Raw genomic sequence first — 14,811 nt, 5'->3', positions numbered from 1 at the left:
GGAGATCCACGCTCCGAGACAAGCGCAAGCGCCCCAAGGGGAAAAAAAGCGACCCCCCCCAAAAATATCGGCATAGTTCGAACACTGAGTGTAGGCACTGGGTGTAAACAACAAATAGTTTACAATGTCTGGGTAGCAAACAGATGGCAGAATTGGTGTCCGGTCCTCCTTATGTTTCCATTCTCCCTTGCCGCGAGTCTTATCATATGGGTCAAACCCATCAATCACAGCCAGTTTCTCCACATACCGTGCCCTTTCTGCAGCTGGTAATGTACTCACATAACCCGAATTATCATCCATCGTGTCACTTTACTCTCGCTCGTACTTTGTTTTATATTGTGAGTGCATGTACTTGGTCTTCCAATATGGCGCCTAACAAAATCTCGCGGCGCGGTGACGTCATGTGAAAGGGGTCTATAACCAGCACCAGATATTAAACTGATATGAGTTCTATATAACATCCTGACCATCCTTTGTGGCTGCATCATCTAGATCTTACCATTTGAATGTCAGATGCTGGTGTGAGTCACAGTGACCATCACCATAGTCCAAATTCAGAACAATGCATATTTAGTGTTGACGATTCTTGGAAATGTTTTGCACTTTTCTGATCAGTGTTTTACAGTTGTTGCTTTAGCAACCTCATGAATAACGGTGCACATGTGTTTAGGGTCAGTCCAGTGTCACGGTAACTTTGTCAAATACGGTACCAGTCAAAAGTTTGGACACCCCTACATGTTCATAAGTTTTTCTGTATTTGGACTATTTTTACATTGTAGAACAATCCTGAGGACATCAAACCTATGAAACAACATATGGAATTATGTAGTAAATTTTAAATAAGCAATGTTTCATGTTTTTAGATTCTTCAAAGTCGCTACCGTTTATCTTGACACTTTGTACACTATTGGCATCATCTTAACCAGCTTCATGAGGTAGTCGCCTGGAATGCTTTTCAGTTCTGTTAATTGAAAAGCATTCCAGGTGACTACCTCATGAAGCTGGTTAAGATAATGCATATAGTGTGCAAAGCATCACAGTAGTGTGCCTTGTCAAAAGTTGATTGTCATATCTTGCCTTCTTAATGTGTTTGTGATCAAATAATAAAAATGCAGTAAATGGCCCTATTCCACAACTGTAGTAATCCATATTTGCCAAGTGACTTTAATTACTAAAGAAAAGCCATTGAATTAGAAGATTTGTCCAAACTTTTGACTGGTACTATATATTAACATATTAGCACAAATAACCTTGGACTTGTGTTGCTTAAATGCTTAATTATGAAGTGAACCATTCTCTCGATGTTAAAAACGCATACACAGAATATTATAAACAGGACAAGTTGTTCATGTCTATTGAAATAAATACTGTAGTGTGAAAATACAGAACACCGCCTGTCTTGCACTTATTTGAACTAATTCCTTGGTGCACCTGCAATGTGTTCTCTTGTTCAGAACCTTGGGTTATCATAACAGAATAGCCTATAGGTCATGTGACCTTCACTAACAGCATAGGCCTTGAAAGAGTATACTGTACACTCGTATACAGTAGATGTAGATCTACACAGAAGATACGAAACCTAATTTGGATTGCTTATCATAGTTTTGAGTAAAGGACAGAATCCTTAACTAGGATGTGCTTATTTCTTATCTGTTCTGGTGAACGTTTGGCTTTTATCCATCCAGCCATCCTTTTTTGCACTTCCAACCCAGAGAAAAAAAAACACCAACCAATGCAAGTCAAATTTGTTTATTTAAAAAGTGGTCATTTTCATTATATCATCTTATAATACATTTCATAATATCTCATATAGTTCTCTCATATACTATATTCGTAAATCACTATTTCTTATACACTGAACCTTTCTTTATAAACACTATATTCTTTATATATTCTTCAGCCATTGCTTACAATCTTTACTGAGAGTGCATGGGAGAGACGGCTATGTTTTTCCCATTGCCTTTAGCAGTACTGACGGGCTGTAAGGCTTTACTGTATGCATCATCAGAATTTGAGTGAGAGCCTGAGGGAGGGGTGCAGTGTATCTTGTGCTCCACTAGCTGATGCTAGATTAGTCAGTCAGTGCTACTGCGATTCCCTGGTGTGTGAGAGAGAGAGAGAGAGAGAGAGAGTGGGCGTGTACATGTGGGGGGGTTGGGCCCAGACGTCAGTTGGTGTCACATGTTCCTATGCCTGCAATGCAGCAATGGTTCCAAGAGCACTTTCTCCAACTCTCCTGCGTCATGCGCTCTCAGTAAAGCAGAGTCAGCTTACTGTATTTTGCACAACAGAACATCAGTCCACATGACCTGAGAGCAGCAGCACCGCGCCTTTTCAAAAAAAAGGGTTCCAATAAGTCAGTAGAAAAAGGGAGTTATTCATCATACAATTTTGTTATTGCTTATCATTACAATAAATAGCTATTCAAGGGATTGCAAGGATGTGTTGTTGCCAGCCTGAGTCATTGTTTCTCTGTGCTGTAAACTGATGGAATCGGATCGAACGCCATCATCGATTCCTAGCAGCTCAGAGGCACTGCAGATCTCCTGGGTGTGTGCGCCTCATGCAGACAGGCCTCTCAGTTCTCATTAGCTACAGCGTAGGGTACTGATGCCTGCTCCGTGCATGCAGGACAGGAGAGGTGTGGTTGGTAAAGGGTAACAAAAATAACAATAAAACACCACAGCAGTGCTTTACATGCAAAAAAAAAATCTCATTTTTCACTCCTTATTTACAAGTGCCATGCTTCTCATCCCTTCAGTATATCAGTTAGTAATGTTGGCAGGGATGAGCTGTAACTGATATAGCATAGCATGAGTACAACATGCTGGTGGATGGATGGCAGTGATACAGGAATGGCACCTTTTGATGTTAGTTTTACTGGATTTGTTTTTCTTTTTTTAGAGACACAAATGCAACTGAGCAGCAGCATCGACAGCATTCCTAGTGTTATAAGCTAAAAGTAGACAGGAGTAAACTATTCACTAATGTCAGCTGTTATTTCAATGCCAGCTTCAAAAATGCCAGAACCTCATACATTATGAAATTGGCATACTTAATATTCAGTGTATATATATAGACTGAGGTGATTAGTTCTTAGTTCTGATGCATTCAAGTTTATTCAAGATATGGCTTCTTTTTTTTCTAAACTGCCTGGGGGGGTAAAAAGTACCAGTCAACAGTTCGGACACTCCTAATTCAATGTTTATTTTTATTAATGAAGACACTTTGTGTCTTAAAGTAATGATGGATGTCATTTCTCTTTACTTAGTTGAGCGGTTCTTGACATAATATGGATTACTACAGTTGTGGAATAGGACTATTTACTGTATTTTTATTATTTACTGTTTGATCTCAAACACATAATGAAGGCAAGAAATTACCATAATTAACTTTTGACGAGGCACCTGTTAATTGAAAAGCGTTCCAGGTGACTACCTCATGAAGCTGGTTATGATAATGCCAATAGTGTGCAAAGCGTCATCAAGGTAAATGGTAGCTACTTTGAAGAATTGAAAATATGAAACATTATTATTATGAAAATATGAAACACCGTGGGTGGCACGGTGGTGTAGTGGTTAGCACTGTTGCCTCACAGCAAGAAGGTTCTGGGCTCGAACCTCACGGCCGCCAGGGGCCTTTCTGTGTGGAGTTTGCATGTTCTCGCCGTGTCCGCGTGGGTTTCCTCCGGGTGCTCCGGTTTCCCCCACAGTGTAAAGACATGCAGATTTGGTACAATGGGGCCACTGTAATTGGCGCAAGCTGTTGTGGTTTCCCATGCCATGATGTATGTACATATACCGTATATAGATCTTCCTGTGGCAAAAGCTAAATAAATTAAATTATATTTTTTTAACACTTTTTTTGGTTTACCACATAATTCCATACATGTTCCATACATTATTTCATAGTTTTGATGTCTTCAGTATTCTACAATGTAGAAAATAGTCACAATCTGGAAATTCTATGAATGAGTAGGTGTGTACAAACTTCTGACTGGTACTGTGTAAACATAGGAGGCTTCTGTTAAATATTCAAGAAAAGCATGCCATTATATAATTACTCTTTTAGTGTAAAACCTGTTGACTGGATGTGCTTAGACTTTTAAGCATCCAACATGTATACGAACAATGTGCAGATCTGATATCATTCAATAAACCTCTTCAGAAATGTAGAACAACCACTTGTGTTATCAACTAGTGCCTGTGGCAAACATCCATGGCTCTTAAAAATACTCTCATTTACCAAAAAAAACACAAAAAACCCACCAGATACAGTGCATTTTTACAGCACTATTAAATTGGCTAAGAGCCTGCGTTTTGGAAGAAAAAACCCCCAAAACACTTACCTAATATAGGCAGTCTCATGTTTCATTCACTTCCCCAATATCAACACCTTAAATAAACTATTCAACTGAATACAAGGATCAATTTTCACTTAAAGTGCTTCATTATTACTAAATTATCTTTGACAGTTCCAGACACAGCCTTGCTAATACCTCTCAACGAAGAAACGTACACTAATTAAATCTTTCAAAGCAATATTGATGAAGTATCATGTTTTATAAACCCTGTCAGAAGGTTATGCCTTGCTGTAGGTGAGATGAATAACGATCTCTGCAGGCCTGTGCTTGGAAGCTTGACCTGCATTAGAGGTGCATGTGAAATCAACATCGTGACTGTAGATGACATAATCAGCGAAAACTTTCAAATAGTACACAGTACTGAGAAAAGTAGTACCTTAAAAATCGTAAGCACAAGATGTTTGTGTTTTGAATATTTGCTGTTCCCACTCCACGTCACAATCCTGGGCTGAAAAGGCTGGGTAATGTCACAGGTGCCTGAAAATACACCGTGTCCTGATGTTTTCATGACCTTCCTTCAACTCGAGCTTTCAACATGAAAAGGCTAGATAAAAATAATGACAGCAAGGTCTTATCATTTGTCTTCTATAGTGGCCACTTCTGTCCACATCAAGCTCCTTTTCTGTTTTGAAATCTTTCAGGATTGGTCTAGGACGCTTCACATTGGTGGGAGATGTAGAACTGTGAGGGAGACAAGGGCTGAACTGCTAGTACTGATGCGCTAGGTTTTCACCTGGGACAGTTCACAAATATCCTCTACTGGCTTCTCTCCATCACGTGACTTTTTCCGTTTCTTGTTACCTGGATACAAAAAACCCCACTGTTAATCTCTGTGCTTTAAAAATGAAAAAAGAAATTCATGGATCAAATTTCATTTGAATTGAACTACGTGGGAATCATGTAGTTGTATAATACAATATTTAAAAACTTGACTTCACATGATGATGATTAACAGCACATCTCTAAATACCTCATTATGCTTGCTAAATATGCATGTGTAACGTGTGAGTCACGTCTGAGCACGAGTACGTCATGTTTGATAAAGCGACGTGTGGGCTGCAGCAGAATGACAGAATATGTGAGGTTGCTAAGATACTGCCTCTATCAGCTGTGTGTGTTTGGAGAATAATCACTTAGTTTGCGCAGCAGCTTCTTGCCCAGGTTATCATCTGATCCATTCAGAGAGTGAGAGCTGATCAGCTGAGATGAACACAGGCCTGTTTCTTTTGGTACAGCTACAGTATCTAGGCAGAGAAAGAGACACAAGATGAAAGCAATGGGAGAGATATTATTCTATTCCATTCTCTTCTACTCTACTCTATTCTGTTCTCCCTGCATCTCCATTTACACACTTTGGTTTTGTAATCCCTGATTTAGTCGCTCCTGCTAACCTCCAGCCACAACATGCACTGCTTAAATGACTTGTGGTGTCTGGTGTCAGCATTCCTGCATGGGTTATATAAACAGAGCCTGGAAGCCATGCATCTCCCTCCCCAGCAGCATGTCAAACAGTCTCTCCACTGTTTGACAATTTCAGTGCATTTACTTATGTCATGGCAGATGGCTAGGACCGTAACTCAAGTGCATCTGGTGTCTGCCATGACTGGTGGGATAGAACTTTCTTTAAAGTGTAACTTCACTACCAGCTCTAAGCCTAACTCCACCTACTGTATAATTTTGGAGCATAAACTCCTGTGAAATGATGAGACTTGACCAGCGTATATTTGAAAATGAGGGCAGTTTCACAGACACCCCCTCGAGGGCAGGAGGCTGGGAGAGGTAGGCCGCCCACTTCTGGGTGGAGGGTATTAATTTTTTTTTTTTTAAATAGATAAGTAAGTAGTGAAGTACCAAACAGTCAACTCTATATCAGCATTGACCTTGCAAGGCTCATGATGATTCTAAACAGCAAATGTTGTTTTAAGCCATTTTCAACCTATAAAATGCTGATTTTCTTTTATAGAAATGGTCATGGGCGGCACGGTGGTGTAGTGGTTAGCGCTGTCGCCTCACAGCAAGAAGGTCCTGGGTTCGAGCCCCGGGGCTGGCGAGGGCCTTTCTGTGTGGAGTTTGCATGTTCTCCCCGTGTCCGCGTGGGTTTCCTCCGGGTGCTCCGGTTTCCCCCACAGTCCAAAGACATGCAGGTTAGGTTAACTGGTGACTCTAAATTGACCGTAGGTGTGAATGTGAGTGTGAATGGTTGTCTGTGTCTATGTGTCAGCCCTGTGATGACCTGGCGACTTGTCCAGGGTGTACCCCGCCTTTTGCCCGTAGTCAGCTGGGATAGGCTCCAGCTTGCCTGCGACCCTGTAGAAGGATAAAGCAGCTAGAGATAATGAGATGAGATGAGAAATGGTCATTTTATCAACATTAACACCAGCATTAGGGGAAGCCATGGCCTAATGGTTAGAGAAACAGCTTTGGGACCAAAAGGTTGCTGGTTTGATTCCCTAGACCAGCAGGATTGGCTTAAGTGCCCTTGACCAAGGCACCTAACCCCCAACTGCTCTGGCAAGAGTGGTGGTGGTGTACCTTGTGTCTGATTAGCCAAAGAAAAACTGATGATGTGATTATCAGTTTGGGCACTGAACTGAACACCAGTGCTGATGTGTTTTGTCATATCATTCAGTTTACAGCTCAAAAAACACATTTAATTGTGCAATACCTCTTTACTGGTGAGTTCAGTTATTTTTAAGTCGGAATACTTTTTTAAATAATATTTTGCAAAGTTTTCTTACATTGTGGCTATCAATAAAATATCTGCTCAGCCCCTGTGGCACCCCACTTTGGAAATGAGAGTAAAAATAACTATCACTGATCACCAACATTCTAATCAGGACTAGTAAAATCTGTACTTGTCTATTAGACTTCTTGCCTGTAAATTTAGAAAGCTCCTCCTTCTGCACAAACCTTCAAGTATTTGATGTGAAGCACATGACTGAAGGATGTGACTTTGGGACAAATAATGACAAGAAGCTGTATTTGTTTAGATTTCAGAAGCAGCTTCAATCTAAAATTCAATACAGTAACTTTATTTTCAGATTGATTTGAGGGTCTTCTCTCATTTCCCAGAGTAGCACAGGCAGTCATATAGAAGATTAGAAAGAAAAAGATTATGTCATGTTTATGTAGAAGAAGACAGTGATAGGTTCACCCACCAGTTCCTCCTTTTGCCTTGAGACATTCGGTCCGCCTGTAAGGGATCTCATCCATGCGCAAGAACACAGAATCACTGGGGCTTTTCTGTCCATCTGATTTACTCCCTACAGGAAGAGGCCGAGAGCAGCTTAGCATGTTCCCTGAATTAAGCACCAAATCTGACAGTATGACTAACAGGTGCCTTATGAGCATTTAGTGTAATATAGCAGGGTTAATGTGCATCATTGATGACAGTTGTAATGCATATGATAATAGAAATTACTTGAGTAAAATAAACATTTTAGGGACAATAAGTGTGAATTTGTTGCACCAGCTACTCTCCTGAAGCATATATGATTTCAGAAAAGCGTATGCCTAATTTTACATGTTGAAATCTGAAGAAGTAACTTCAGAAAGAAATGTAAATGCACTGAAAGTTTTATATATACTAGTGCATCTCAAAAAATTAGAATACCATGAAAAAGTTCCTTTTTTTCATAATTTAATTCAAAAAGGTAAACTTTCAGGGCGGCACGGTGGTGTAGTGGTTAGCGCTGTCGCCTCACAGCAAGAAGGTTCTGGGTTCGAGCCCCGTGGCCGGCGAGGGCCTTTCTGTGCAGAGTTTGCATGTTCTCCCCATGTCCGTGTGGGTTTCCTCCGGGTGCTCCGGTTTCCCCCACAGTCCAAAGACATGCAGGTTAGGTTAACTGGTGACTCTAAATTGACCGTAGGTGTGAATGGTTGTCTGTGTCTATGTGTCAGCCCTGTGATGACCTGGCGACTTGTCCAGGGTGTACCCCGCCTTTCGCCTGTAGTCAGCTGGGATAGGCTCCAGCTTGCCTGCGACCCTGTAGGACAGGATAAAGCGGCTAGATGAGATGAGGTAAACTTTCATATATTCTATATTCATTACATGTAAAGTGAAATATTTAAAGCCTTTTTTGTTTTAATTTTGAGGATTATGGCTTATAGCTCATGAAAATCAGAAATCCATTATCTCAAATTATTAGAATATTCCCTAAGATCAATCAAAAAAGGATTTACAATACAGAAATGTCCAACTTCTGAAAAGTATATTCATTTATACACTCAATACTTGGTTGGGGCTCCTTTACCATGAATTACTGTATCAATGCAGTGTGGTATGGAGGTGATCAGTCTGTGGCACTGCTGAGGTGTTATTGAAGCCCAGGTTGCTTTGATAGTGGCCTTCAGCGTATCTGTATTTTTGGGTCGGGTGTTTCTCATCTTCCTCTTGACAATACCCCATAGATTCTCTATGGGCTTCAAGTAAGGCAAGTTGGCTGGCCAATCAAACACAGTAATATCATGGTCAGCAAACCATTTGGTAGTAGTTTTAGCACTGTGGGTAGGTGCTAAGTCCTGCTGGAAAAGGAAATCAGCATCTCCAAAAAGCTCGTCAGCAGATGGAAGCATGAAGTGCTCTAAAATCTCCTGGTAGATGGCTGTGTTGACTTTGGACTTGATAAAATACAGTGGACCAACACCAGCAGATGACATGGCACCCCAAATCATCATAGACTGTGGAAACTTCACACTGGGCTTCAAACACCTTGGATTCTGTGCCTCTCCACTCTTCCTCCAGACTCTAGAACTGTGATTTCCAAATTAAATGCAAAATGTACTTTCATCTGAAAAGAGGACTCTGGACCACTGAGTAACAGTCCATTTCTTTCTCTCCTTAGCCCAGATAAGACACTTCTGACATTGTCTCTGGCTCAGGAGTAGCTTGATATTAGGAATGCGAAAGTTGTATTCCCTTTCTTGAAGATGTCTGTTCGTGATGGGTCTTGATACACTGACAACAGCCTCAGTCCACTCCTTGTGAAGCTCTCCCAAGTTCTTGAATCAACTTTTCTTGACAATCCTCTCAAGACTGCGGCCATCCCTGTTGCTTGTGCACCTTTTCCAGCCACCCTTTTCAGCAATGACCTTTTGTGGCTTACCCTCCTTGTGGAGGGCATCAGTGATCATCTTCTGGACAACAGTCAAGTCAGCAGTCTTCCCCATGATTGTGGTTGTGTGTACTGAACTAGACCGAGAGATACACTGTGTTCATACTGTTTTACTCAAACTCGAAATGAAATATTCTAATATTTTGAGATGGGGTTTTTTATGTTTTTGTACTGGATGCCATACTGATTAAAATTAAAATAGAAAAATGCTTGAAACATTTTAGTTTATGTGCAATGAGTCTATAATATATAACATTTTCACTTTCTTAAATAACTGATGGAAAATATTGAACTTTTTCACAATATTCTAATTTTCTGAGATGCACTAGTGTGTGTACACACACACAGTGGTGCTTGAAAGTTTGTGAACCCTTTAGAATTTTCTATATTTCTGCATAAATATGACCTAAAACATCATCAGATTTTCACACAAGTCCTAAAAGTAGATAAAGAGAACCTAGTTAAACAAATGAGACAAAAATATTATACTTAGTTATTTATTTATTGAGGAAAATTATCCAATATTACATATCTGTGAGTGGCAAAAGTATGTGAACCTCTAGGATTAGCAGTTAATTTGAGGGTGAAATTAGAGTCAGGTGTTTTCAATCAATGGGATGACAATCAGGTGTGAGTGGGCACCCTGTTTTATTTAAAGAACAGGGATCTATCAAAGTCTGAGCTTCACAACACATTTGTGGAAGTGTATTATGGCAGAAACAAAGGAGATTTCTGAGGACCTCAGAAAAAGCGTTGTTGAAGCTCATCAGGCTGGAAAAGGTTACAAAAGCATCTCTAAAGAGTTTGGACTCGACCAATCCACCGTCAGACAGATTATGTACAAATGGAAGAAATTCAAGACCATTGTTACCCTCCCCAGGAGTGGTCGACCAACAAAGATCACTCCAAGAGCAAGGTGTGTAATAGTCGGCAAGGTCACAAAGGACCCCAGGGTAAGTTCTAAGCAACTGAAGGCCTCTCTCACATTGGCTAATGCTAATGTTCGTGAGTCCACCATCAGGAGAACACTGAACAACACTGGTGTGCATGGCAGGGTTGCAAGGAGAAAGCCACTGCTCTCCAAAAAGAACATTGCTGCTCATCTGCAGTTTGCTAAAGATCACATGGACTAGCCAGAAGGTTATTGGAAAAATGTTTTGTGGACGGATGAGACCAAAATATAACTTTTTGGTTTAAATGAGAAGCGTTATGTTTGGAGAAAGGAAAACACTGTATTCCAGCATAAGAACCTTATCCCATCTGTGAAACATGGTGGTGGTAGTATCATGGTTTGGGCCTGTTTTGCTGCATCTGGGCTAGGATGACTTGCCATCATTGATGGAACAATGAATTCTGAATTATACCAGCAAATTCTAAAGGAAAATGTCAGGACATCTGTCCATGAACTGAATCTCAAGAGAAGGTGGGTCATGCAGCAAGACAACGACCCTAAGCACACAAGTCGTTCTACCAAAGAATGGTTAAAGAAGAATAAAGTTAACCCTTTGGTGACTGACCCCTTGAAAATGGTTCCTCCAGGAACGATGACGTTTCAGTTGTCAAGACAATGGAAAAACTAAAATACAAAAACAGAAAGATACGTCACAATGCTCTTGTGCACAAAACAAAATGCTCTTGTATTTGTATTTTAGTTTTTCCATTGTCTTGACAACTGAAATGTCATGGTTCCTGGAGGAACCATTTTCAAGGGGTCAGTCACCAAAGGGTTAATGTTTTGGAATGGCCAAGTCAAAGTCCTGACCTTAATCCAATCGAAATGTTGTGGAAGGACCTGAAGTGAGCAGTTCATGTGAGGAAACCCACGAACATCCCAAAGTTGAAGCTGTTCTGTACGGAGGAATGGGATAAAATTCCTCCAAGCCGGTGTGCAGGACTGATCAACAGTTACCGGAAAACATTTAGTTGCTGTTATTGCTGCACAAGGGGGTCACACCAGATACTGAAAGCAAAGGTTCACATACTTTTGCCACTCACAGATGTGTAATATTGGATCATATTCCTCAATAAATAAATGACCAAGTATAATATTTTTGTCTCATTTGTTTAACCAGGTTCTATTTATCTACTTTTAGGACTTGTGTGAAAATTTGATGATGTTTTAGGTCATATTTATGCAGAAATATAGAAAATTCTAAAGGGTTTACAAACTTTCAAGCACCACTGTGTGTGTGTGTGTGTGTGTGTATATATATATATATATATATATATATATATATATATATATATATATTGCTTGCAGAAGTGTTTAGACTTAAATGGAGGATATGTAGAGAAATAGCTGTTATTTTCATAAATAAAGTTTTTTTTCATGTCTTAGAACTTTTTGACTTACCCTTGTGTGTGTGTACACACACACAAATAGCATTATAGATATTAACAGTTTAACACCATCACTGTCACTGCTTTCTCTAGCAATCTGAGGTGTATAGCATCTGCCTCACCTCCATCTTGAAATAAATGAATTGTATAGAAATATATACAGCCAATTAAAAGCAGCTAAAGTAGATATTAATCAGAATGTAACACTACATAAATATTCATCATGTTCAAATTGATATTACTGTTTTCTCATTAATAATTCTCAATTATATATTTTTCACCAAATAAGGAAAGTCTCAGTGAAGACAGTTGCACTCACGGACAATGCGATTCTTCTGATTGAGCATGGAGGTGCTGTGGGGTTGTTTTAAGAGGTGTGTGTGGTGGTGTGAGCGGGGAAGAGGCAGCGCAATGCTGTTGGAGCGTGTCTCTGGAATTGTGTTCCTCTCTCCTCCAGCCTGGGTGTCTGCATCAGGAGTCTGAGGAGAGATGTCCATCCGTGTGGCTGTCAGAGCGTTCTGGTAGTGGTTACGTGTTACCTAAATAAGATTAATCAAGAGTTATATTTACAGAGGCAGCTAACAGCATATCATCCATCCATTATCTGTAGCCACTTATCCTGTCCTACAGGGTCGCAGGCAAGCTGGAGCCTATCCCAGCTGACTACGGGCGAAAGGCAGGGTACACCCTGGACAAGTCACCAGGTCATCACAGGGCTGACACATAGACACAGACAACCATTCACACCTACGGTCAATTTAGAGCCACCAATTAGCCTAACCTGCATGTCTTTGGACTGTGGGGGAAACCGGAGCACCCGGAGGAAACCCACACGGACACGGGGAGAACATGCAAACTCCACACAGAAAGGCCCTCATCGGCCGCTGGGCTCGAACCCAGAACCTTCTTGCTGTGAGGCGACAGTGCTAACCACTACACCATCGTACCCCCCAACAGCACATCATTCTCTTTAAATTTTCACATAAACATGCAATGTATCACAACTGAGCAAATGTCATGAGACAAAACAAAGTGAGATCAAAAAGAGCATGCTATCAAGAGCAGATCATAAAAGTTGGGATGATATGTAAAATGCAAATAAAAAAGAAAACAGTGATTTCCAAATTTACTTTGACTTGGATTTCATTGCAGACAGAATGAACCCAAGATATTTCATGTTTTGTCTGGTCAACTTCATTTCATTTGTTAATATACCTTCATTCCTGCATTTCAGGCTTGCAAGACATTAAAAAAACCCTTTGTACAGGGGCAATTTAGGGCTAGTAATGAGGTAAAACAATTAAATAATGATGTGATTTAAAACAGGTAATGTCAACCTCAAAGGCCTAGTCTTTGAACAGCAAAGATATGTTGAGGATTTCCAGTTTGTCAACAAATGTGTGAGAAAATTATTGAAATGTTTAAAAACTGTGTTCCTCAAAGAAAGACAGGAAGGGATTTGAATATTTCACCCTCTATGCTGCATGATATCATTAAACAATTAAAAAAATCTAGAGAAATTTCAGTGCGTAAGGGGTAAGGGTGTAAGACAGCACACCTGTGATCTGATCCCTCAGACGGCACAGCATGAAGAATTGTCATTCACCTATATCGGTCATGTATGTACAGCAGAAAATACCACCTACATGAAGAAGTTATTTGCTAAAACAACTATTACCATGATCCGTAATATATTACTGTGATCCGTGGATAAAATATGCAAGAATTCTCAACCTCACTATCAATGAAGCAAAGAAGTTAAAACAACGCAAATTGGAGTTCATTAAGCTAGTCAGTGATAAAATAAGCTTGCCTCATCCACTTCAATGAAGTAACTGGAGGAACTCACAGGTACAGGTTTGGCTGATATAACCACATGGGCTCAGGATTACTTAAGAAACCTTTGTCAAGCACTAAAATACAAAGTTACTTCCAGAAATGCCAGTTAAAATTTACTGTGCAAAAAGGAAAGCTTATGTTAACTGTGTCCAGATGTGCTGTTGACTTCTCTGGGATCAGACACATCTGGGATGGACCGTTACACAGTGGACACATATAATGTGGTCAGACAAATCAGTATTCCAGGTCTTTTTTGTAAGAAATGGAAGCCGTGTGCTCAAGACCAAAGATGAAAAGAACTATCCAGACTGTTATCAGTAACAAGTCTAAAAGCCAGGGTCTGTGATGGTATGGGGTTGTGTCAGTGCCCTTGGCAAAGGTAACTTGCACTTCTGTGATGGCAGCATTAATGCAAAAAATTACATTGAGATTTTGGAGCAACATATTCTGCCTTCAAGACGACATATTTCAAGAACAACGCAAAACCACATTCTGCACACATTACAAAGGCATGGCTATGGAAGAAGAGGGTGTCTGTCCCGTCTGTCCCCAACAGAGAATGTATGGTGAATTTTGAAATGAAAAATATGACAACGACGACCCTGTACTATTGCACATCTTAAGACCTATTTGCAGGAAGAATGGGACAAAATAACACCTGAAATGCTTCATCACTTGGTGTCTTCAGCCCCTGAACATATTTTAAGGCCCACTTTACACGGGGACGGTCTGAAACAAAAACGCAAAAGTCCGTTTTCGTTCTCACTTTTTTCCGTGTTTACATGACCGTTTTCAAGGAGGAAATCTGCGTCTATACGGTGACGCATAAATGTGTGGAATTCAATTGGATGTGCATGCCAGGCGGCTAGGTGGTGCTGTGAAAGACCTCCGCTATGTCTGCACGCATGCGCAACGTCTTCCGTCTTGTCTGATCTGCACATCTGCGCCGTGAAAACTTTGACTAATCTGGCTATGGTAAGTAAGAAAGTAAGTAAAAAAGTAAGAGCATACTATACCCGCCTCTGTTCATTAACGGTATATGTGCAGATTCGGTATAGATGTTCGAAGGACTCCTGGACGTTTATTAAAGCTGCCAGAGCAGCTTGAAGGTCCGCTGGATCGATGTAATCAGACATGCTCTTACTTTTTTACTTA

General features: G+C 40.4%; 1 protein-coding gene across 1 annotated transcript in view; it reads right to left on the bottom strand.

Moving 5' to 3' along the window:
- Nucleotides 1-1,784: 1,784 nt before the first annotated feature.
- Nucleotides 1,785-14,811, bottom strand: part of LOC132889423 (metal transporter CNNM1) — a 39,077-nt gene continuing 26,050 nt past the window's right edge. Inside the window, exons 7-10 of the mRNA XM_060925899.1 lie at nt 12,137-12,356; nt 7,522-7,626; nt 5,497-5,607; nt 1,785-5,164 (exon numbers count right to left, since the gene is read on the bottom strand). Coding sequence (XP_060781882.1) covers nt 5,085-5,164; nt 5,497-5,607; nt 7,522-7,626; nt 12,137-12,356 — 516 coding nt within the window. The 3' untranslated portion in view covers nt 1,785-5,084. The remainder of the gene's footprint in view (nt 5,165-5,496; nt 5,608-7,521; nt 7,627-12,136; nt 12,357-14,811) is intronic.

The sequence above is a fragment of the Neoarius graeffei genome, chromosome 7, assembly GCF_027579695.1.
Source record: "Neoarius graeffei isolate fNeoGra1 chromosome 7, fNeoGra1.pri, whole genome shotgun sequence".
Lineage (NCBI taxonomy): Eukaryota > Metazoa > Chordata > Actinopteri > Siluriformes > Ariidae > Neoarius > Neoarius graeffei.
Note: the sequence above shows the minus strand (reverse complement) of the source record. Positions and strands in the feature narration are given on the sequence as shown.